Source organism: Carassius carassius, chromosome 48, assembly GCF_963082965.1.
Source record: "Carassius carassius chromosome 48, fCarCar2.1, whole genome shotgun sequence".
Taxonomy (NCBI): Eukaryota; Metazoa; Chordata; class Actinopteri; order Cypriniformes; family Cyprinidae; genus Carassius; species Carassius carassius.
Window position 1 is genome coordinate 7,495,385 of NC_081802.1, and position 27,194 is coordinate 7,522,578.

General features: G+C 34.4%; 1 protein-coding gene and 1 pseudogene across 1 annotated transcript; one reads left to right on the forward strand and one right to left on the reverse strand.

Moving 5' to 3' along the window:
* LOC132131504 (beta-1,3-N-acetylglucosaminyltransferase manic fringe-like) lies at positions 1-17,572 on the reverse strand. The gene is made up of 8 exons (XM_059543546.1): positions 16,967-17,572; positions 8,404-8,449; positions 8,220-8,322; positions 7,598-7,751; positions 3,187-3,272; positions 2,493-2,658; positions 1,363-1,448; positions 1-675 (listed from the first exon to the last, which is right to left on the reverse strand). Exons 1-8 carry the CDS (start codon positions 17,306-17,308, stop codon positions 579-581), a joined length of 1,080 nt encoding a protein of 359 aa, XP_059399529.1. The 5' UTR covers positions 17,309-17,572; the 3' UTR covers positions 1-578.
* Positions 17,560-26,870, forward strand: LOC132131372 (amine sulfotransferase-like; annotated as a pseudogene).
* Positions 26,871-27,194: the final 324 nt, after the last annotated feature.

Consider the following 27,194-nt stretch of genomic DNA (forward strand, 5'->3'; position numbering starts at 1 on the left):
TAATCTTTATTTATCTAAAACTGTATGAAAATGGATTTCAAAACATATTTTAGAGGATATCCACTTATCTTAAGTGTTTCATATAAAACATACACAGTACAAATTTATTAAAGTAATCAAAATACATACAGTGCAAATACAAGAATACAAGTGATAACAGAAAGAAACAAATGAGATTACCCTGTTTTGAAATCTTTAAATTTAAAATTTTTTCAAAACAAATTAATTCATCAAGTGAACTGATTTTAAAACATTTTTACACTTACAAACAAATATACAGTGCATTCACAGAGATGTGTTGTTGTGTTATTTAATAATCACAAATATATTTCGGATTCAAGGAATCAAATGGTCATATAATAAACAAAATGTGCAGCGTGTAGACAGAAGTTACACTTCCAATTTCAACAACAATAAAATGGCTCAGTTAAATGTTGAGGATTCTCAGTTTCCTCATTTGACCAACATGCAGTGCTTCCGGCTTTTGTTGGCTCCTTGTCACACAAATGTCTTGTAAGGGCACTTATGCACTAAAATTCTCACATTATGCATGATTATTGTCCATTTAGCCCACTGCATCATGGGAGAACATGTTGATTCCATGACAAGGCCCTTTTGAGGGCTACAGGGCACCAACTTGTTGTAGAGTACAGAAGACAATGGACTGTCCTGAACCTGAAAAAAAAACAGAACAACATTAGCTAAAAATATTTTAAATGCATCATAGTCACACTCTATGATGAGTTTTTAAAAGTCGTAGATTAAAAAAAATGCTTTAAAAAAGAAAAGGATTAGTTTTTTGATGGCTTTGCCTACAAGCCTTGGTTGAAGTTTGAGCAGTAACCAAACTTTACTGGGTCTCAAAAACAAGTATGCGATATCTCGAGGAAAACACAAAACCTTTTTGCCTGTGAAGAGTTTGGCAGTACAGACTAATTTATTCAGATTAAGCCGATTAAGATATACGAGGAAGTGCTTTTAAACTGCCCTTAAGGAATGTCTGCTCACAAAGTGTGTAAGCATGGATTTGTGGTGGTAACAGAAAAGGCTTGGATGTTTAATGCTAACACAGGCAGAAAGGTGTGCGAGAAGATATCACACTCACTGTGGTAAGCATATTTTACAGATGAACATAAAAATATTAGCATGAAATTAGATTTCAGAAACTTTGGTAAAATGATAACATGCTTTTACATCAGTAAAATTGGTTCTATCTAACTTAAAATTCACTTTGTCTGATAGTTTGTCTTGAATGAACAAAGTAACGTGGAGTTACCGGGTGTATGTGTCATCTTTTAGTCACATATAACAAATCTGTATCCACGGGGCCTGTGGGTGTGTGAAGGTGTGTGCATGACTAACCTGGACGGATCTTCATCTTTGGTAAAAACTCCTTTTAGCTCAACACTGTTCATTTTATTCTCGAACCATCCATAGCTGAGAGTCACCTTTAGATTTAGGGGTAGAGAAACAAACAAGAAGAACAGATAGCATGCTGTTAGAATTAAGTAGTCTGATTTTAAATAAAAAATAAATCGAATTTTGGTCCAAAATGTGTTTTGGCAACTAAAATATTACTCTTCTGTTCTTTAAGGTAAAATATTAGCATCTAGACTAGATCTTTTTGTTAAAATGTTAGCATAAAGTTCTCTGAGGTAAAATATTAGCATCCAGTCCTTTGTGGTAAAATATGAACATTCAGGTTCTTTTTGGTCAAATATTACCATCTAGTTTTGTTGTTGTTGTTGTTGTTGTTGTTGTTGTTGTTTTGTTTGTTTGTTTTCTGGAAATATATTAGCATCCAATTCTTTGAGGCGAAATATTAGCTTTCAGTTCTTTGAGGTAAGATATTAGAATCCAGTCCTTTGTAGTAAAATATCAGCATCCAGTTTTTGGAAGTGAAATATTAGCCTTCAGTTCTTTGGGGTAAAATATTAGCATCCAGTTCTTTGACAAAATATTAGGCTGCAGGTCTTTAAGATAAAATTTTAGTACCCAGTTCTTTGAGCTTAAATATTAATATCCAGTTTTGTATCAAACCGTGGAGGCAAAAAAAAGGCCTGAAAAAATGTTTAATAGTTTTTGTCAGTGCTAAAGTTGCAAATTTTGCTAAGTTGTTGTGAATGCTTTCCTGAGAGATTGTTAGCATTTTGTTTGGTGGATGCTAAGGTATTCTACAGTAGATATTTCTAGGACATTGCTAGTTGGTTCCTAGGGTAGTCTAAGTGATTGTTTCTGAAAATACTTCTGATCAGTTCTTTTCAACAATTAGCATGATTCGAGCTGTGGTAAAGTTGCTGTTTGCTAAGGTGTTGTCAATGCTTGTCTGAGTGGTTGCTAAAGTATTACAGGAGAATTCTTACTAGCCTAAGTCTAAAGATACTTTTGTCAAAATTCAAAAGACTGCTATCATTCATTTCCATACCAATTCTTTATTTCTTTCTTTCTTTCTTAAATAAGCAATCCTAACAACCACCACTAAAAAATCTCACCTGTTTTGGGATATCGCTAGGGACAAGAAGAAGTAGGTTTTCCAGATGAGAATGGAACATGTTGCTATGGACCATTGAGATTCCCAGACGCCTCTCAACTATGAAGCCCACTGTACAGTCATCAGGTAACATGATTACAGCGGAGGTCTGCTCAAACCTGGGACCTCTGCGAATAAAGACATGCAAATAATAACACATATAATCTCAGTTAAAACTCATTAGCTGCATCTCATTTTGGAGGTTACGTTTGCCGGAGGTTGCATTTGAAGGCTGTGTACATCATCTGATCAGTCTCATTTAGGAAAAGTTACTATTAAATTGCAAAGTTTAAAAGAAATTACAGTATTTTACACCTCACAAGGAATAAAAATTGATTTTATTACAGTTTATTTTCTTAAATAAGACATCATTGACTATGTCTTGTATAAATTTTCATTTGCACATAAACTGATCACCACTTATAAGCTATTACTAAATATTGTAGAAACTTAATTTTCTGTAAAGTTGCTTTGCAATGATTTGTATTGAATGTACGCAGACTACAAATGTGACCTACGGAGGACACAGCCTCCAAAATAAGATGCAGCAATAGCTGTCTAGGAGAAACAACTGGGGTACCTTTTGTGGTAAAGGCACAAGTACTAACATATGCATGAAATGGCTTCAGAATCAAAGTCAAACACACACGCCTCACCTTGCCCAGGGTGCCATCTTCTCTGCCAGCTTCCTGCTCAGACAGAAACCAGCCCCTCCTGTAGCAAACCAAAAATGGACATCCCTCTGAAACAAAACAGAAGAAAAGTCAACCAGTCAGCTTCCACATCAGCCTAAGGATGTGGATCTACTGTATATGGCACAGAAACCTTTGCACATACATGAAAACTTAAATAGCTCACATTTTCATATGCTACATTTCCTTATGATTAAAGGACCAATTTTCTAAAACAATCTGAAGCTCTAGTGGTGCAATCGGTCAGTGTATGATGGTTGTACAGCAGAACATGTGGAGACTCGCTGAGGTTTTGAGTAAAAGCCTCACCTAAAGAAGGTATTTAAGCAAAAAGTCTTGCTGATGAATCTCAAAGCAGGTTCCTCGGAAAACTTTGTGCAAAGGGTATAAATATTAAAAACATCTGAAACAAAAGCTAATTATATGGCAAAATTATATTATATTATGTACCGTAAATATATAATTTTATATATTTGAACTATATATAATATTACTTTACAATATTAATATTCATATAGTAAAGTGGATGTTTCATTGACAGTCACTTGTTTTGTTCCTGAATGATTTAGTGTTTATGAAAGAATCGGTTGAATAAATGATTCATTGGCTCATTCATAAAAAACAGTCACTTCTTTTGTTCCTGCATGATTTATTTTTTTTTGAACGAATCTGATAAATAAATGATTTATATAAATTATTACTGTTTGGTTCCTTAATTATTTAGAATTTTAATTGTGAATGATTCAATGATTCACTTATAAAATCGCCTTTAAATTCCTGAATGAATCTGTGCTTTCGAATTAATCGACTGGATAAATGATTAATTTACTTAATCACATATAGAAACTTGTAATATAAGAAGAGAATCAACTACTAATGCAAAAAAAATTCTACTTCCTTCAATTCAGATTTTCACTTATTTAAACATCTCTATCTGTAAGCTCGCAGTGCATGTCTGCTCTTCATTTCTTGGCTATCCTGAAAGTCTGAGCAGGTCTGATTTTCTGTGGGATTCTGTGGAGCATCATAAGCAACAGGTGCATAAATCTGACCATGTCCAGCTACTCATCCCCCATCTGTTTATCCCTCCCTTCATTCCTCTGTGTGGCCATTACCCACTAGGTAACACACAGCCCTTTTCTGTCCTCTCATCCATTGGACTGTATTCCTCCCCTTTAGGGAGCTGTGGCCTGTCCAGCCAGATGTACAAATGTAGACATTAAAAACAGATAGGACACAGAGAGAGGCAGATAGGATGGATCAGGTTGGGTACACCAGAACAAAAGAGCAGTTTAGATTCAACAGGGCTTTGAGTGTCCGACTGAGAAAAAACAGTGTTATATACAGAGGAAGATGCTGAAGAAGAAAGCAAAGAAAGCATCCAAAATGGATCTGTAGAGAAACACCACAACTAAAAAGAAAAAAACATATATTTTTAAATAAATGTTTTCAATTAAAACACTGTAATATATTACACATTATATATATGCTGTAGTATTATATTATTTGTTCAAAATTATTTTATTAAAAAATTAATAAAATAGCAAAAATTAATAAAATAAAAATTAAAAAGTAGCAGACAGAAAGTGTAGAAAAAAACATTTAAAATAAAATATAAACATAGATATTTTAAATAAATTGTATAAACATTTTATATAGACATATATAGAAAATTTTTATTTATAAAGCAAGCATCATATAAAAATATACTATATGTGTAATCATAAAATAAAATATATATTATTATATTATATATAAAATGTAAACATTCTACATGGACATAAATATGATCAATATGAGCATATTTTGTATTTATTAATATGATATGTTTTATAATTTATGTTTAAAGTATTATTCACAAAATTTTATATAAACATACTTCATAGATTTATTAAAGAAATATAAAAATATATATTTTTGAATGAAAGAAATTAAGCGCTATTTTAAATTGAATTATTGCATATATATATATATATATATATATATATATATATATATATATATATATATATATATATATATATATATATATATATATATATATGTTTGTTTGTTTGTTTGTTTGTTTGATGTTTAGGACCTGCTAGGTTTTGTGTCCTAAACATCAAACAAACAAACATATATACAATTCCACGCAAAGTCATTTCTTCAAGGACTAAAGAAATGGGTTACGGTGGGTATAACTTATCCTCTTTTTTATATTCTTACATTCCAGTGAACAGAAATGGAGTCCAGCAGGGCAGCAAAAATGAAAGACAGGTTTCATTTTTATTACCCAGGTGCCTCTGTGACCCAAAGAGATCAGTAGAGCAGAGAAACACAGAGTGAGAAAGGATGAGAAAACCTGAACTGAATGGCTTGTCTGTTCCTGCAGACCTTACACAAACACACACTACTGAGGTAACAGCTCCAAAGACAGCATGACTACAACGACACACATTCGACATGACTGCCATTACACACTGTACATGACTGGATTAATCCCCCTGTCAATACTGACAGTTTTTCTCTCTGGCTATACATTAAAAACTAGACAGAACTTTCCAGATCAGTAAGCAATAAAGCTCAGAAAAATGTTGCTAAAGTTTGTTGGCAAAAAAAATAATAATAATAATTATATATATATATATACAGTCATGGCCAAAAATATTGGCACCCTTGGTTAATATGATCAAAAAAGGCTGTGAAAATGAATCTGCATAGTTAATACTTTTGATGTTTGATTTAAATGGTGGTGGTGTTAGCGCAGTGGATAAGACGCATGCCTGTGGTGTGGGAGACCCGGGTTCGAATCCACTGTGAAACGCCAGTGTGTCCCTGAGCAAGACACTTAACCCCTAGTTGCTCCAGAGGCGTGCGACCTCTGACATATATAGCAATTGTAAGTCGCTTTGGATGCGTCAGCTAAATGTAAATGTAATTTAAATAATTCACAAAAATGTATCCTTTCATTGGATAATAAGATTTTAAAATGGAGGGAAAATATCATAATGAAATGAATGTTTTTCTCAAATACTCGTTGGACACTATTATTGGCACCCCTAGAAATTCTTATGAGTAAAATATCTCTGAAGTATATTTCCATTCATATTCACAATTTTGAGCACGCCAGCATGGTTATAAACATGACATCATCCAGCTCTGGCTTCCTGTTTCACAGAAATTAAAATGAGGATGGAAAACAAAGCCCAAATTCTCTTTATTATCCATTACAATGAGAAAAACCAAAGAATGTATTTCTGATGTGCAGCAAAAGTTAATTGAGCTTCACAAATTGGTGAAGTGGCTTTAAGAAAAGAGCTAGAGCAGTGAAAAATTCCCATTTCCACCATCAGGGCAATAATTAAAAATGTCCAACCAACAGAAAATGTTAAAAAACTGCCTGGAAGAGGATGTGTGTCTACATCGTCCTTATGTGTGGTGAGAAGGAGAGTTTGAGTCGCTAAAACAAACTAAAGCATATTCAGTTATCAGCCAAGACTGGAACTTTAAATGGGACTGGCTTCTATGATCAGATGAAACTAAAAAATGAGATTTTTAACAGCAAACACTCAAGATGGGTTTGGTGAACACAGAGAAAAAAAGTACCCCATGTGTACAATGAAATATACTGCTGTATTTTTGATGTTGTGGGCCTATATTTCTGCTGGAGGTCCTGGACATCTTGTTTAGATACATGGCATCTTGGATTCTATCAAATACCAACAGATAAAAAAATCACTAAGTGACTGACTCTGTTAGAAATCTTATAATGGGCCATGTTTGGATCATCCAACTGTACAATAATCCAAACACATACCTCAAAAACAACACAGAAATGGGTCAGTGAGCTCAAAACCAAGCTTCTGCTATAGCCATTCCAGTCCTCTGACCTGAACCCTACGGAAAATGAGAGAAGTGAACTGAAGAGGGGAAGCTGGGCATCTAAAGGGTTTGGAGTGATTCTGGATGAAGGAATGGTTTCTGATCTCTTGTCAGGTGTTCTCTAACCTCATCAGGCATTATAGAAGAAAATTTAGACCTGTTAAACTGGCAAATGGAGGTTTCAAAAAGTATTGAATAAAAGGGTGCCATTAATTGTGGCCAATGTGCATTAGAGAAAAACATTTATTTCATAATGATATTTCCCTCCATTTTAAATTCTTTTTATCCAGTGAAAGGATACATTTTGTGAATTTTTTTAAATAAAAGACCAAAAGGATTAACAATGCAGATGAATTTTCACAGCCTTCTTTGATCATAAAATTGAACAAGGGTGCCGATATTTTTGGCCATGACTGTATATACATATATACATACATATATATACTGTATATATACTTTATATACATATATACATACATACATATATATATATATCAGTACAACAACTGACCGTCTTATTTCCTTCCAACAGCTCCTGGGCTCTCATTGGCCGATCCAGGCTTGGTTTGCCCACATAGATGTCGCTGTCCGCTGGGAAGGCCTCCAGGAGAGATAGAAGTGCTCTAGGGTTCAGGTAGTTATCATCATCAACATGACACAACCACCTGTGGCAAAAAAAAAATTCACAATATGTATGTATATATATATAGAGAGAGAGAGAGAGAGAGAGAGAGATTATATATATAGTTTAAATTCGTTACTGTTTAAATTTGAAGTATATAGAAATATTAAAGGTGCGGTGTGTAAATATTTGCAGCATCTAGCGGTGAAGTTGCAAATTGCAACCAACGGCTCAGTCCCCCGCTCACCCCTCCCTTTAGAAAAGCTATGGTGACCAACTCAGGTAAAGATTTATATTATATTGCATTTCTTTAAATAGATCATTGTAAATATTACACATTGCACCTTTAAAACAGATTATTGTAGGCTCTGGATTTGTCAAATAAAATAAAAAGTACACATACCAATGCATACTATTAGATAAGAGAAAATCTGTGGCTGCATGAAGATATCTTCTTCATCTTCACAATGAATCGCACCATAAGGTCACATTGTGTTATTGGCCAACTCACATTTTGTCAGAGGCCATGAAGTGGTCATACTCTGCAGCCATCTTGCAGGATAAAGCTTGATGGCTGTGCTCCGGTGGGCAGTCGGTGACGATGATGTTAAATCCTGGGAGCAAAGACACATGCAGTAAGTGAAGGGCAAAGATTCATAAGCTCAGATCAGTCCTGCAGAAGAAAGATGATCTACCTTCAGAGGAAACTTCTTCAGCTGGACTGTCTGTGAAGATGTATGTCTGTAAAAGTGAAACAAAGACAGTTTCATGAGGCAAAACCTGCATATTAATTCTGAAATGGTGTAATACTAGCCTTGTGGTCTTATGAGGTTATGGAGTAACATCCAAACTCCCATCATGCACTGCTGTGAGACAACAGCTGGGGCACCTGTGTTCCTAGCCATTAGAAGTCTGATTTGTAATTGCCAATGTTGTCTCAATGGTGTGTTTTTGTGTAAAGGAGTCTAAAAACTACCGCTCAGATAACTGTGTTGTCTGGAAACATTATCAAACTAAAATATTATAAAATAATTATGTAAATAATTGTATGAAGTACATTTGAAGCCACTTAAAATAGCCTGATGAAAATTAAATTAACATTCAAATAAAAATATATATAAAATGATAATGTAGACAATGTTTTTTTGTTTTGTTTTTTACATCAATCTTCACTTACACAACAACAAATGAATGTAACTGTAAATTTAATTTTCATTATTTTTTTAATAAAAGTTTTTTTTATATATATAACTCTCTTAAGGTCAAATCTCTATGCATAAAAAGGCTGCATTTATATTACTATGTATATATATATATATATATATATATATATATATATAAACATATATAAAAAAAATTGTATATGTTTTATATCAAACTTGTGACATTGTTGAAAACAGTTGTAATATAAAGAATATTCCAACAAAATATTGCATTATAATAATTTCTTATTTAAATATTACAGGTACAATTTGTAAGATATTTGCAGTAAAATAACCAAAAACCACTAGCCTAGTGTTATATATTTTGTCCAGCTGATTACTAACAATTTCGCTAATGTTTTCAACTACTTGTAAATCATGAGAAAATTCCCATTCTAAACAGTGACACGGGGCAGTGCAGTCACCTGTCAGTGACGTTAGTTAACCTTTGTTACCGCCTTTACTGACGTAGAAACCACATAACAGTGTCATGGACAAATGCGGAAGTAGTGTCTAGCGTCCAGCAAACCACTAGCTTAGAAGTGTCTAAGCTGCCGCAAATCACACAAGAAGAAGAAGAAGAACCACTAGCTTAATGCAACTGGATGCCAGCTGCCGTAAAACACCAAAGAAGAAGAAGAAGAAACCACTAGCTTGCTTTAAGCAGTTCTTTATTTACTTCTTCTTGCACGTTTTACGGTGGATTGTGTTACTTATTTATGGAACATAATTACTGTTTACCGTCTGTTGCTGGCTCTGTCGACAAGGACAGCTCCCTTAAACTTAAGCGTACGGGCCAACCAAATGATCCAAGAAGAGTTTGGGACAAGAGGAGAGAAAGAGCGAGTATCAATATCGGTGTTGCATTTTCTAGATGGAGAGAGCTTCGCGACCCACTTCAACTAGAAAGAGAGGCCAATCTCACTTGTGTTTTACTCGACAGGTGAGTTGTTTTGATTCGTATCTTTACAGAAAACGTATGCTATTATAACGATCAACAAGATTAGTATTATGGGGCATACACGCCAAATGCGGGGCATCGCGTCTCTAGACCCGCGCGAGGACACGTCTGATCCATAGTCTGATCACGTCTTTGCATTGACTTTGTATGTAATCTACTCACGTTTGCTTATGTATGCCCAATTATTGTGTTTGAATGTACATGAGTGTATATATTTGTTGAAAAAGTGGTAATCATTTTCATATCGTCTGATTGATGGCCATCAGCGGTTGGGTAAAAGACAACAAATCCCATCATTCCATGCTCCTTCTTATATGCGTCATCAAACCACGCAATTGTTATTATTTTGGTAGTGCGCCCTATAGTGGCAGGTCCTACAACCTGTACCTTTCATTATATATTAAATATTATATGTTAGAGTTTTTTACTACAATTCTTTATAATTATTAAAAAATATATCTATTTTATTTGGACAAAAAAAATTGGTCCAAATTTTTCCATTTTTGTCGTAATTGTTTTGTCTAGACTGTCTTACACAAAAATGAATAATTCCAATTATGAATTACAAAAATGTATTATTATATTATTCAAAACCTAATCATATGCCTTTAATTATTACAATTATTATCATCATTAAACAGGATATTCATGACTTAATTAGTAGACATAAACATTTACGCATTTAGCAGCATTTATCCATTAAGCGACTGAAAGTGAAACAAAAGCAATTCATCGCGAGCCAATAATATTCATAATATACAATGTCAGAATGTAGAATATATAATGTAAGATAAAAAAGGTTTTTGGTGTCGCTTGTAACCACAAAGCCAAATTTATATAAATTTAGGTCCCACGGCTAGCAACTGTGGAGCATATTTAAGAGCCATTTCCTGCTAGACAGAGACACATCCTATCTGTGGTCAGCCGCGACCATATTCCTCTACTCATCCGTTTTCTCTGTCTCCCACACACACACACACACACACTTCACCCCTGCTAGAGTCTTTAATATTCCCCATGATGCAGTGGAGATGTCACTCTGAAAGTTTAGCTTCATTACGATGTCTCCAGGCGGCTCACATCATAAGTCTACGTGCCGCTGCTGGCCTTGAGTACAAGCGGAATAATCGAAGCACACAGATCAATGCCACGGCCATCAAAGCCAATGGGCTGGAGCGAGTGGAAACGGCCCACTCACACCCAAAGCTCCTTCATAAATCATAAGGGTGAATCTTTAGCACTCAATTTGGATAAAGTGAAGCAGCTGGTGACAGCAGCTTCTAAAACACCGTCTGGAGATACACAAAGAGTTAAACGGCAGCACAACCGCCCATTAGTGGTGTAATGAAGTGAAACTCGCAGACGAGGCGCCTACATTTTGTCTGCTCAACTTGAGAGGGAAAGAAATAATCACAAATGGGATGAATGGAGTGGGAAAAGGGCACAAATTACAAAAGAGAGGCCACATAATGTGATGACCGATAAAAAGCTGATGAAAAAAAGTTTTCTGATTAAAAAAGTTTTCTGATTAAAATGTCAAAGGCTCATATACACATATCACTGAAAGAAACAAAAAACACAATATTAGTCTGTAAAATATTAGGCTAACAAATCTTCAACAAAATGGTCTTTGCTCTGATGTTTTTTTTTCTTCTTCTGACATTTGTTAAAAGTGTCATAGTTGTTTCACACTTTGCTCCTGTATCCTCAGCTTAAGACTTCCTCTGTTAAGATAGACTTCCGTTTTGTCATTGTTTCGAAACACAGTCTGCGGCTGTCACTTCCTCTTATAGGCACAGAGGCAAGGGCACACAAACAGAAGCACCAAAACTGACGAACACAAACAACATCCTGTGCTTACAAACCCGCTGTTGGAACTTGAAAAGTAATTTGAACAAATCCCTAACTGTAAGCATTAAACATTGGGAAATAACTCCCATAGTTTCCAAATGAAGCTTACTTTCCAAAAGATGTGAAATGTATGACTTTTACCTGGCAGACTAAATCAAATGAACAAAAAAAATTAAGCTCAAAGACTTGCACTGAATGAGAAACTGAAACATATCAACAGACTCTCATAAAGACACCCTGAACACCCTAGCAACCACTGAACAATGTCCTAGGACCACTTAGCAACAACCTATGCTAGAAATTCTCTACAAAAACAAAATGACAAATTTATATACTCGCATATGGCTTTTTTCTTAAAATTTCAAGTTTCTATGTGTTTAGAAACTCCAAATTCTTTGTTTATATCTCACAATTCTGAGAAAAAAAAATCAGAATTTTGAGATAGAAAGTAGCAATTTTTATTCAGTGGTAGAAACAACTGCAAAAAAATGTAAACTCAGAATTCTGGGGTTTATATCTCACAATTCTGACTTTTTTTCTTAGAATTACAAGTTTATGGAGTATCTTGCAATTCTAAACATACTTTTCTGATAATTTGTTGTCAATTTCTGTATACAGGTGCATCTCAATAAATTAGAATGCTGTGGAAAAGTTCATTTCAGTAATTCAACTCAAATTGTGAAACTTGTGTATTAAATAAATTCAATGCACACAGACTAAAGTGGTTTAAGTCTTTGGTTCTTTTAATTGTGATGATTTTGGCTCACATTTAACAAAAAAAAACACCAATTCACAATCTCAACAAATTAGAATATGGTGACATGCCAATCAGGTAATCAACTCAAAACACCTGCAAATGTTTCCTGAGCCTTCAAAATGGTCTCTCAGTTTGGTTCACTAGGCTACACAATCATGGGAAAGACTGCTGATCTGACAGTTGTCCAGAAGACAATCACAGACATGCATTGCCAAAGAAGCTGGCTATTCACAGAGTGCTGTATCCAAGCATGTTAACAGAAAGTTGAGTGGAACGAAAAAGTGTGGAAGAAAAGAGAGGATTGTCAACCAAAATCGATTCAAGAATTTGAGCGAACTTCACAAGGACTGGACTGAGGCTGGGGTCAAGGCATACAGACGTGCCAAGGAATTTGAGTACAGTTGTCTTATTCCTCTTGTTAAGCCACTTCTGAACCACAGACAACATCAGAGGCTTCTTACCTGGGCTAAGGAGAAGAAAAACTGGGCTGTTGCCAAATGGTCCAAAGTCCTCTTTTCAGATGAGAGCAAGTTTTGTATTTCATTTGGAAACCAAGGTCCTAGAGTCTGGAGGAAAGGTGGAGAAGCTCATAGCCCAAGTTGCTTGAAGTCCTGTGATAAGTTTCCACAGTCTGTGATGATTTTGGGTGCAATGTCATCTGCTGGTGTTGATCCGTTGTGTTTTTTTGAAATCCAAAGTCACTGCACCCATTTATCAATAAATTTTGGAGCACTTCATGCTTTCTTCTGCTGACCAGCTTTTTGAAGATGCTGATTTCATTTTAAAGCAGAATTTGGTACCTACCCACACTGCCAAAAGCTGGTTAAATGACCATGGTGTTGGTGTGCTTGACTGGCCAGCAAACTCACCAGACCTGAACCCCATAGAGCCCCCTTCCTCAAATTTTGCCCTGGAGGTTCAATGCGCTGCAGAGTTTAGCTCCAACCCTGATCAAAGTCACCTGCCTGTGATTTTCTAATGATCCCAAAGACTTGAATTGGCATTGATTAGCATGCTCCGATGTGTTTAATTAGGGTTAGAGCCAAACTCTGCAGGAAAGTGGATCTCGAGGTCCAGATTTGAGGAACCCTGCCATAGAGAATCTATGGGGTATTGTCAAGAGGAAAATCAGACACAAGAGACCAAAAAATGCAGATGAGCTGAAGGCCACTGTCAAAGAAACCTGGGCTTCCAAACCACCTCAGCAGTGCCACAAACTGATCACCTCAATTAATTAGTAATTAAAGCAAAAGGAGCCCCTACCAAGTATTGAGTAAATGTACAGTAAATGAACATACTTTCCAGAAGGCCAATAATTCTGAAAAATTTTTTTTTTAATTGGTCTTATGAAGTATTCTAATTTGTTGAGAGTGAATTGGTGGGTTTTTGTTAAATTTTAGCCAAAATCATCACAATTAAAAGAACCAAAGACTTAAACTACTTCAGTCTGTGTGCATTGAATTTTTTTAATACATGACTTTCACAATTTGAAATAAATTAACTTTTCCACGACATTCTAATTTATTGAGATGCACCTGTATATTTTAGGATTCATTTAATGAACTGTTGCCTGTGCTGCAAAAATGTACATGATGTACAAAATGTAAATTAACAGGTAAATTATTACAGTGCCAAGTTACCCTAGAAACCATCTAAGAGGGTGTTTACATGAAACCTTAAAAAAGAAAACTTTTTGAGAAAACACAATGTGAACGGGTGTCATTTTGACTACATTGTCGTCAGTACCCAAAACTAAAAAAAAAAAAAACTTTTCAGTTTTTAGTACAATCATTGTCACGCAAACATACCCTAAAATACCCTAATGTTTGCAAGCACTTCTCGTCAGAATATTTAAATATTTAAATACTGAGTAATCACATTTAAAATTAGTCATTGTCTCCACGGAAAAGAAACGCTGAATCTTCAAACTTGAGATGAACACTTCCTCATTACACTCACTATTTGCTCAAAACAGGAGCAATAAAGCAGAAGCGGGGATTTTTTATTTTTTTATTCTTGTTTGAGAGCCAAAATCTGATGCAAAACCTCAACATCAAACAATTCCACTTCAGAATTTTAGAGTGCCAAACTGCTGAACATTTGAGTCATTTCTTCCACACAAAAAAAAAAAGTATCAGTAAACCATGCGAGAATAATTTTAGCCCCAAGTGTTTCACACACTTTCTCTTTGATTGTACAAGTATTTGGATCAGCAGTGCCACTATTTCACACTTGTCATCTTATATCTAGAGTGAAGGCTGCTCCTTTGAAATTGTATGTTCTGAATTGCAGATTGGGAATCTGTTTTGACAAGCCACTCATGCTCAGCAAGTCCAATCACTAACATCTTCTCAAAGTCCTCCTTGTGTTGTTAGCACCTGCCAAACCGCAAGTGTGTATGTGTGTAAGCATGTGTTAGTATGTCAGTCTGGCTTTGTTCTGCTTCTTAATGTCATGTTACAGCAGGCCACAGTCAAATCTAATAATGTAAAGTTTAAATGGAGGTCCATTAAGGGGGAAGGTCAAGATTTTATTTTATTTTATTTTATTTTATTTATTTTTGCCAAGTATCAATAATAACCAATATTTATGTATTTCTTTCTCTGAATTAATCCTGGGGACCAGGGCTTCACTCAGAAATGTTTTGTGTCATCCAAGCAACATGAATTTAAGTGACAACCAGGTTCAAATAACACCAGAAGTGGGCCATATTTATGTTTTGGGACATATTTCAGAAAATAAAAACATTTTATTTTGCTTAAATAATTGGAAGCTATTTTTATGACCATTAAGATTTTTTGTGTTGTTAATTACTTAACACATAATAATAATAATACTAATAATAACAATGTTATTATTAATTTTAAAAGAAAACTAAAAAAATATTAAATGTAATATAAAAGTTGTATTGTTTAAAATGTTTATATATATTATATTATATTATATTATATTATATTATATTATAATTTGTTTTGTATTGTGGTATTATTACTCATATTATTATTATTATTATTATTATTATTGCTATTAATTTATTTTAATTTAAACTGTGTTATTGTTTAAAAATAATATTTTTGCATTGTGGTGTGTGTGATTTATTAACATAACAAAATATTCAAATATTATTTATATTATACAAAATATAGTAATTACTTATTTAATAATAATAATAATAATAATAATAATAATAATAATAATCATATTTATAATTACTATAAAAATAAGTAAATACTGTATTTAATATAATATTTAAAAAATGCATGTTTATATATACTAGCCTATACAAATTGAGGATTGCAAAAAAATTTTTTATAACTTTATAATCTGGAAACATTTAAATGCTTAATTGTTATTGCTAAATTATTTCACAATGTCAAAGTTTAAAATATTTGAATATGGTCATAAAACTTTCTTTTCTCTTCTCTTCCATTATTTATATATATATATATATATATATATATATATATATATATATATATATATATATATATATATATATATATATATATATATATTTTTTTTTTTTTTTTTTTTTTTTTTTTTTTTAGCGGTGAGATGTGACCACGACATGTTTCAGGTCTTTTGCAAACAAATTCACTGAACCGCTGTTGTAACCACACACTTGGTCTGGTCTTTTAGATCTGTCAAATCATACATGGTTTCAGTATCTACAGCCTTCAGTCTGAATCCTTTGGTAAAACCCCTGAGCATATTTAAACAAAGTATTTAGAGTTTAAAAATGCCTTTAATTCACCACCACACTAATTCATTTGTCTTAAAAAAAAAAAAGTGGAAGGAACAGAACTTGGCTTCAGTCAGTTATCTTCATTATAGTTTATCTTTCAAAAGTCACAGCTGTGAGTTCTGCTTCTTGTGACAAAAAGCGAACCTAAATGTCCATCTCAACCCTTCGTGACAAGGCTACTGCTGAATTAGAGAACACAGGCAGGAAGTGCTCAGTCTACAAGCGGGCATACTGCAGACGAAACAGGAAACGGGGCAGATCACTGTGTTTTAATATAGGTGCACCCATTTGTGGGCCAGTCTTTGCGGCACTATGCCAACATTAATAAAATTGGCTCATCCATGCTTGTGAAAAATGACTTTAATTGCAGTGTTTAGCAAAGAAATACAACCAATCAGTCTTTGGGGGTTGGAGAATTTCATAGGTGCAACTTGTGAGACAGTCATAACAAACCTGTTTAGTTTTGGCACCATGCAACTGTGAGGTTTTGCACCTGTGCTTTCACAAATGCGTTTGCACACAACTTCTAGCTGATGCCACAGGATGTGCACACGTCTGCCAGACATCCCGTGACATCAGTAGCAGTTGTAGGGTGAGACTGCTGTCTCAAATCATGATTATAACACACAAAATGATCAAGGAACCATCATAAACCTCGACTGGTGGTTGATCAGTAAGGATTTTCTTGCATTTCAACATTACATCATTAATTTTGTCTATGTAATAGTCAAGGAACACTCACGTGGTCTTTAGTCTCGGAGATCCAGGTCTCCAGGAGAAGAGCAAGGCGGGTATTGTGGAACCGGCCAGTGGTTTTCACTGCAATGAAGATGTCAGTGAGTTCTAAAGGTGGTTGTGGTTTTATCTGCCTCCATTTCTGACGTTTTGGAATTTGTTTGTTTTTAACAACATCTCTTTGTTGGGTCACAGCCGTAGTTCTTGATATAGATGGAGTCTTTTCGTGCGCAAAAGGCGCGGTGGGGTTTTGGTCATTCCGGGAGCGCAGTTGCAAATCCAGCAAAACCAGGATGAAAAGTGTCAGAGCGAAGACAGGCAGTGCATGAAACAACTTCCTTACGATCATCTTCTAAAATAGATCATTCACTTTTGGCCGCATATTAAACTTGTTGAAATATAACTGACGACATTTCAGCACACACACGCGCGCATAAAAGGCATGACTGTTTGAAAAATAATAATGAAATACAACAACCAGTAAGTCCCTGGATGGATTGGAATGTGTCGTTTAAATTCATTGTGATTCCGTGAAAGTTTTCATCTGGTAATTCCGCTCGGATCCTGGCTGGTGCCCCATGCGCTCTGTTAAAGCGGAGGATGGATGAACTGTCACTCATTCACCTTCAGGCTTCGCAAACCTTAAACGGCCCGCCCACTTTCCGCGGTGACGCTCCGATGGTGACTGATAAGATAAAGTGTTCGGCTGTAAATGCGCACAGAAACCAAATTTCCTGTTGAAAACTTTATTTGAAGGCAAACTCATGTCCGGTAGTGAACAAAAACGAACGTAATGTTCTACTAAAACTACAGAAAACTGCTTTGCAATAACGTATATAGAAAAATTTGATTTTAGCAGGAAAAAACATCAAGAAAGTTTTTTTTCGACTCACATTACAATCGATTTTTAAAAAATCCAATCATCATTGTTGTTCAAATGCATTTTATGTATATATATATATATATATATATATATATATATATATATATATATATATATATATATATAATTGCACCTGTATTATAAGCAAAGAGTGAATAAACTGTTTCACTATTTATTATGATAAATATGTGATTTAAGTTGTTACCAAAAATTAATCAAGATAAATATCAGTTGAACAGATTATGATTTTTCATCATTTCAATTAAGTTGTATATTTGTCAAATTAAAATGTTAAATATAAAACTATATTATTGATAATAAAAATTTAAAATAATTGATAAAAAATGATACCCTTAATATGCATCCTAAAATAAAATAAAATAAAAATCGTAAAAATAAAAAAAATAAAAATCACAACGATTTAAGCTAAAAGTGAATAAACAAACTATTCCAAAAAAATTATTGTCACAAATTTGTGATGTCAGCTGTCACATAATTTCCGACACAATCAACAATTTTCCAAAGTAACAAAGATGAATCAAGACAACTATCACCTGAACAAAATATTTAGATCTTTCATCAAGCTGTCATTTTTTATTTCTTTATTATTATTATTATTATTTTTAATGTGAGCTATGAAATTACACTTAGCAAGAGAAACGAGTTGCCCATTTTATTACCCAAAAATGCTAAAAATATCATAGTATGTCATCTGTAGTGCTTTGAATAGTCAAATAATGATGACGACATACTGTATGAGAATGTGTATTTCTTGAGGCAATGTTTTCAGAGGACTCTGAGGGAGGTTGTTAGATCTTTCTGTCCTATTTTATTTCTGCTGGTTCATTGTATGACACTGTAGGCGTTCTGGCATCTGTCCTGAACTACTTTATCATTTCACTCTTAACTTGTGCCAGAGAAATGTGGTTTCCTTACTGTTATCCCAAGCACCACTTGTCATGTAGTCAATACATGTAGTTGGAATATTTATTGTGTTTAAATACTTTATTGTAATGTTCTGGCTTAAACTTTTCCTCAGGTCAAGAGGATTTAGGAAGGCATGATCAACACAAACCTATGCAGTAACCTTCATCAGCACCTTTGTTTGTAATTTCTCAGCCTTCTCCTCTTTCATCCATTCATCCTTTGCAACCAGTAACCAGCTGCCTCCCTTTCTCCATCCCCCCTCCCTCGGCGGCCCCATGGACGGGCGTCTGGTCCCTTAGGTAAATCAGAGATGCCCAGGCACACCCTGGCCAGGAAAGGCCCAGGATCGGTTTACGGCCTACCTGAAAAGATCCTTTTAAAACTGAAAGTACATTGCTCCCTAGTATGAACAATGGCAGACCTTTTCAGACTCTTTTTGCATTGAAAAGCCCTTTACGTGCCTCTTGACTTGTGTTTCTGAATGTGAGATTCATTGTAGATATACAGTATTTTGTGCAGACAACAGAGTGTTAGACAGAGCAGACAAAACGCCTGTATAAACGCCTCAGATCTTTCAACAAAAACAAAAAAAAGAACAAAAGCCTTCGAACTCAAGTTTACAAACAAACACCAGTGTCTGCAGACGGCAGGTGTGCGGGTTACCATCAACAATCTGAATAAACAGATTGTTGACTTTACAGGAAACTGTTTTCTGATTTTAGAACAGACTTAACTATTCTGTTTATGTGAGGCCTCTTTTATATTCTGGTTGTTTATGAAACACACCAACAGTCAAAAAGACTGAAATACATTATTTCCTCCACCTGAAAACAGACTTTAAAAAAAGTTTAATTAACTTTAATTTTATTTAAAGGGGGAAAAAAAGGTTTGGATTTTTACGAGGAAAGGAGTATGAATAATATTACATTTTCATCTAATATTTAAAAAAAATGTAAAGTGATTTTATTTTTAAGATTCTCTATAACTTTTAGATTTTTTGAATATTAATGATCGTGTTGTAAAATTAATTAATTAATTAATTAAAAAACAAAAACTTTTTTTTAAAGAACAAATATTCGAATCAGTCTCTCATTTATTATGAGCATGCATATAGTTTTCTGAAAATATACTCACCCTCAGGCCATCCAAGAAGAAGATTTAAAGAAGTTTCTTTATCAAAACATATTTGGAGAAATTTAGCATTACATCACTTGCTTACCAATAGACCCTCTGCAGTGAATGAGTGCCGCCAGAATGAAAGAGCAAAAACAATATACAAGACATCAAAATATGATTCTATAATCTTTAATGATACTTCCTCCAGTGGTCCATCTCCTGTTGTCCTCTCACATCAAAATCCAAGATCATATTTGATTAGACCTGTTTTAGACTGTTTTCACTTGTAAACAGTGCTTGATCTGTGCATATTTCTCTCCTGATTCAGACGAAGCAACTTTTCAACTGGAGAAGGCAATTTCATGGATAGAGGACTCATATTTTATCCTTAGCTATTTAATCCAGATCTATAAATTTCTCCATATCTATAAATAAACATACTCATCTACATTTTGGATGGCCCTAAGGATTCTTAAAGTTTAATATAAAAAAAAATACAATTAAAAAAAAATAATTTAGTTTAAGTTTTTAAGGAAAAGTTTCATTAAAGTAATAGTTTACCGCCAAAATGAAAATTTGCTGAATTTATTCTCAACCAATTACTCAAAAATTTAGTTCTCAGAGGTGTAGGATTTGTTGTATCAGATTGTAGATCATAATCTTAACTCAGATCTTAGTCTAAGAGAAGTTTGCTAATCCTGGTCCTTTTGCATGTTCGGCTCTCCAGAGGAAGGATTAGGTGACCCATGCATGGGAAAAGAGGCGTGGAAAGAGTGAGAGGAAACGTGCTTGACTCTGGCTTAATATGGGAAGCCAAACAACCCAAAAGTGGGATGTAACCGCTCTGTATTAAAGAGTTGACGCTGCACTGACCTGTCACACTAAACAGCCCAAGGAGGATGTGTTTTGCCAACAGTGCTGTTTCATCCCACTTTTGGGTTATTTGGCTTCCCATAGCTTCCCAGACTCAACAAATCTGATGATCATCATTTCAAACCCAGGCTAATATAGATGTTTATCACCACCAGTGTCAGAATTATCCAATAAGTAAGGTACGTGGCCGCTTAGGGCCCCTGGGGAATTAGGGAGCCCCATCTGATATTGGCTAAACATATTTGGCAAATGCTTCAGTGTGTATTTGAGCATCAAATTTACACTCAAACCACTGCTGCGCACTCATACAAATGCACAAATGCAATGACTGAAGATTATCACCTAATAATAGATTACATTTTCAATTTGTTTCTCTGCAAACCCTACCGTATCCCTTAAGAACACTTGGAATACGGAACAAGTTGCATGGGATAATTTTATGACATTTGAATCCTTTTTGTTACAATTAATATAATGTCTTCACATCAGGTTCACTAATTATTTACTTAAGTTGTGAAGAGGTAAATAAAATATAAACTGAGAGAGAGAGAGAGAGAGAGAGAGAGAGAGAGTGAGTGAGCAAAATAAGGGTTAGGTGTAAAAGAGCACATTGTGTTGGGGTCCCATAACAGAAATTTTCTTAAGGCTCCCAAATCACTAAGTCTGCCCCTCTGTACACATTCATTAATGCTTAAAAAAGTGACTATTGGTGTTGTACTACCAGTATGTGTCACGGTGTCTGGTCTCTGTTTCCCTGGGTGTCCACTAGTAGTCTCAATTCCCCATAGGCACCTCACCGTAAGCACTACATTTCCCACAAAGCCTTGTCCCTTCATCACGGTAATATCTTCACTTTCATCGTCATTATCCTGTCTATATATAACGGTGTGTTTTCATTCTGTTTCATGAAGTCCTTATTTTCCGTCACCCAGTTTCCTTGCGTTCCCTTGTGATTTCTAGTTCTATTTTCTTGTTTCTTTTGGTTTGTTCCTGACTGTTTTCATGGTTTTGACCCCCTGCTTGCTTTGGATTTCGATTTTTGGATTACCCAATAAACACTGCTCTTGGATCTCTCGTCTCCAGTGTCCGATCGTAACTGTATGTTAATAAATAGTCATCTAGTTTGATATGTAGGCCTACATGTTCATTTGAACATCTAAAGGCATAACACCATTTCAGTCCGTGAGTGAACTGTTTTGTTCACTCAGGCATCTGATTCTAAAAAAAATCATGCATCTGATTCTAAAAAACCTGTACAAGCTCTTTTTTTTCAAAGACCCAATACCCGAGAAATTAAGTTAAATACCTGTCTTTGATCCAAGGCAGTGTGAAATATGTTTTGACTGGAAAAGATGATGACAATGACAGTTATGTAGCACATAATAGTATTTTACCCCACCCCAGTTAGAATAGAACCTTCTGATATTAGTTTATTTATCTGATATATTGATTATTACTAAAATGCTTTAGTTCCCAAAAATAACCAGTGGATGTCAGCAAACACCATCAAGTTCAAGTGCATAGTTCATAAATATAATAATTTCAGTGTCAAATCATTTCAACCCTAAAAGTCAGCGAGTTGCTCATGTTCCTGTTTGTTTGTTTTTTGATGAAGTTAGTGTTTGTGCATCGATCTACGATTGCATCCTAATCTTATTTACTTTCAAAAGTTTTCATATGATGGGGTTACCCTGGGACAAAGCCCTAGATGTAAACTTTCTAAAATAGCCCCCAACTCTTATTTACAATCGACTTTTTTACTATCGTGTTTTAATTTTCTTTATCATATATTAAAAGAAATGACCTGAAAGATGTCATGGTGTCATATTTCCATTTTTCCAACAACATGAAACACCTGGTTTCATCTAAGACCTTCGATGCTATACTGGAAGAATTCTTCACAGGATGCACTAAGAATCTAAATCAAAAGGCCTATATATCCTTTGTGTGTGTGTGTGTGTGTGTGTGTGTGTGTGTGTGTGTGTGTGTGTGTGTGTGTGTGTGTGTGTGTGTGTGTGTGTGTGTGTGTGTTATATTAATTGAAACTATATGTATAAAATAAAAATGACATACTTTATACATTTTACATTATTTATTACATCTTATAAATTTTCTATTTTATAAAACACTTTTAATTCTAAAAACTATATATATAATAATATACAATGTACATTAAATATATAATGTATAAAAAAGATTATATAGGTGTATTATCTAGTATCTGTTATTAGTATTAGTATTATCTAGGTGTAGACCTAGGATTTTTTATGTCAGAATGTAGAATAAAATCTGAATTCAGATCTTCAAGTAGTGTAAAAGAAGTTTGCTAATCCTGGTCCTTTTGCATGTTCATCTCCCCAAAGGAAGCATCAGGTGACCCGTGTGAAACACACTCGACAAACCTAAGCATCTCTGTTTCAAACTCAGGCTCCTAAATCTTGATGTGTATCACACACTCGACCACACATGTTAACAAGGTGACGGTGTTGGGCTACTCACATGTAACTAAATATTTGCTTCATTTAATCTAATACTGTAGGTAGGCATACTGTTCTCCTCTGGCCAGACCAAAGCAACATGGTGTGATTTAATTCCAGGTTTCATCACAAGTCAGACTTGGACTGGCATCCCTCAGAACATCCCATTCCTTCTGCTTGATGATTGACTACATCACATGGTGAAAGGGTTGAAGCAGGCCACAGGGTCTGTACAGAGGACTCATTTGGACATTTGATCAGTTGGTCATTTGTAGAGTGAAAAGAACACCAATGCAACCTCTTTAGTATAGATTAAGGATGGCATAACTTTTAAATAGTTTTTAACATTGTAATCACCTTTTTTATTTTTCTATTCAGTTCACTTCATTTAAAAAAATCCCTCTATATGCAGTAAGTTAAAGGTTTTAACTTAAAATGAATTGTTTAATAATAGTAATTTTTATATTTTCTAATTGTTATAGGCTGAACTTTCTTGAAATTGTCCTCATTGATAATTTAACCATTGCATACCTTTTAACGTTGTTTTTTATGTTAGGCTTAAATTATGCTGAAACTATCCTATATAAAGAAATATGACAAAGATAAATCACATGAAACCTTATTTTCTGAGTCTGTTTGGGACCGTTTTATTGATATTTAAATTATCTATGGTGGTTCTCAATTAGGAAACTAGGCCCGAATGGGGCTCAATCAAAATGCAATAATTTTAATAATGTCAAGTAGTAAACTGAAATCACATTTTTTCCTTTATTCCCCTTCGTTCCTGAAACTTCTGTAATCGCAAACAAGTTAACATCAATGAGCCTGGGAACCTCTGATCTAGAATATTATTGAAAATATAAATATGTACCAAAAGCAACCAAAATCTGTGCATTACACAAAGTTTTTGCATTTATATTTGTGGTATTATTTGCCTTCTGAAAATAGCATTGACTATTTGAAATGATAATTAAAATTTAGGTTGGCACACTGTGTCTGCCGTGAACTAATAAATAACACTTCTTCTGACTATTGAGTAACAGCTATTTCTTGCCGTGGATATATCAAGGTCTTGTTCACCATTTACAGTCTTTAGTGTTGCTGATTTGGTTCACTAAGAACTCAAACATGGCTCAGGAATACAAAATGCTTAGTGACAAAATGTCACTCTCTCAGGTACGGTATGGACCCAACGGATCACGACGTTAATATATCCTGAAGATTTCCCGGACAAATCCAATCAACTGACACACCAGCAGATGCCTTGGTTAGAGTACAGAGCAAAGGAGAAAAAATACATCACATGTCCATCTCCAAGACTCTACTGTTCTCATTTACTCCAGCCGCTGATGCCCAAAATGCTCCAAAGAAAAGGAAAAGTGTGTATATGTTCATCAATCGATTAATAAACTGTCACAATTTTTTTTTATATGTCTGGCTTTGCTATCAGGTCATATATGTCATGAGAAACCCTAAAGATTTCCAACAACACGAAAATCATGGATTCTTCCAAGAACTTTAATGAGATGCTGGAAAACTTCTTCACAGGATGCAGTAAGAGTCAAAATCACTAGGCCTATATATCCTATTTTTTATTTTATAAAATGTTTTTGTGGGTATTGAACACTTAATATTAATTGAAAATGCATGAAAGTAATATGCTGAGCACTGTATATATAAAGTAGTTTGTTATACAGGAAAATACAGGAAATTGTATGTATAAAATGAAAATGATATACTTTTTACATTTTGCAAAATTTGCACAATTTTCTATTTTATGAAACAGACACTGTTAATTTCTAAAAACTGTTCAGAAAAATATATAATAAACAAAGAATATATATAAATTATTTCTCATACATGGTCACAAATAGTTGAAGTGAGTGCACTAGGAAGAAGATTCAGATTTAAAACTGTATAATGTATACAGACAAATCCAAACAAAGGCAAGTAAACAAATCACATCATGAAAGACACCAGATAAATAAACTGAACTAAACTGGAAGTATAAATGGGGGTTGTGGCTAGAAGGGATACAGCAAAAACCACAAGCTAACAATAAATATAATTTTCTACCTATTTGATTGTGTTTTATTAACTTCTTTGCCTACACCTACCCCAACCCTAAACCAGCCCCTTACAATAATGCAAAAATAGTTTTTATTGTTGTACTGTGTGAGAAAAATTAGGCCATGTTGATGTGTGCATGCCCAGTAGTTTTTGCTGTATCCCTTCTTAGCCTTAACCATAAAGGGAGAAGTAATCTTAATGAATTAATTAATCGTAAGTACATATAGAGTATTGCATCCTTCATATCTCCAAAGAGTCTTTAGTTTTTATCAGATTTATAAAAGAAAGATACATCTTTACGCTTCTCTCTGAAACCAGCCGAACTACTGGAGGAATGCCGTGGGCAGAGCTAAAGAGTTTTGAGCATGTCTGTGTTGTTTACATTATATGCAATTATGCACCGATTGCCAACAAATCATAGAAATTTGATGCAGTTTTACTTTCCACCAGCAGTTCCGACTCATGACCGAGATCTTTTTATCACTCGGACCACTCCATCTTTCAGTATCAAACAATCTGCAAATACAGTGTTAAACTGGGCCTTGCTTATAAAACATTCATTACTGAACATGATATGACATCATAGTACCGCGAGAACGCTGATGCATCTCGAACAAGCCTGTTTTTTTTTTTATTTGGACATGTTAAGCATGAGAATCCAACTCTTTAACAGTGTAAATAACTCAGAATGCTTGAAATGGCATTAGACCACTCTTTAAAGTAACTAGAAACTAGATCAGCTGACAAACAAACTAATGTTGTTTCTGGTTTGTAGTGCTTGGTGGCTGTTGGTTTGATCATGTTAAAGGATGGATCACAAAGAAATAGACAAATACAACATCCTGATCCTTACTTATGAAGAAATGATCAAGGTGAGACTGGTTTGGCTTATGACCCTTTGAGCTTTCCATCAAACTTTCTTTGTAGTTATTGTGTTTCTCTTTAGATATAGTAAATGAATATCTGTATAAAATGTACACATTTTTATCAGGACCTCAGATCCGTTGTTGTGAAAATCTGTGAGTTTATGGGAAAGAGTCTGTCATACGCAGCGATCGATAAAGTGGTTGAAACAGCCACATTCAAGCACATGAAGAAAGATCCCTTGGCCAACTATGAATTCCTTCCTCAGATGATCACAGACCATCCAAAGGGACTTTTTTGCGCAAAGGTCAGACAAAAGTGAAATATTAAGAGTTAGTAATTTAAGCATTTTCATATATCTAAGCATTTATTATTTTCCCTTCATGTCTCAATCAGGCCTGTGGACAATCGAATCATTATTAATGCAACGTCTCTTCTAGTGTGACAGAAGACTTTTCAAATAAATCATTATTTAAAAGTTCATTATTAAATGTGATAAGTGTGACATATCATCTGCAATGGGACAATGTTATATTAATGTTTTCAACCTGCTGTATTACAGGAACAGTTGGGGACTGGAAGAACTCTTTAACCGTGGCTCAGAATGAATATTTTGACCACGTCTACCAGGAAAGAATGAAGGACAACCCTCTTAACATGATCTGGGACATCTCAGAATTGCAGGGATGAAAACTCAAGCCGTGACATCCATTTTACAAATTAATAAAGAAATAACACTATCACGATAATAAAAAGAAAGCATTATATGGATGTGTTGGCTACACGACCATATCAAAACTGACAACAGTCAGACAGTGATGAATATATTAGTGGCCTTCTGAGCTTTATTAAACTGATCAAATTTATAAAAAATTAATTACATTTAAAAAATAATGAATAAATTTTTACGTTCACTTCAGTGGTCATGTGGTGTGAAATTACTTTTAAAAGTACAGCTATTCAGTCTTTTTTTTTATTCAGCCTCTTGTGTTTTGAAACACTCATTCACCTTATTTACAAAGAAA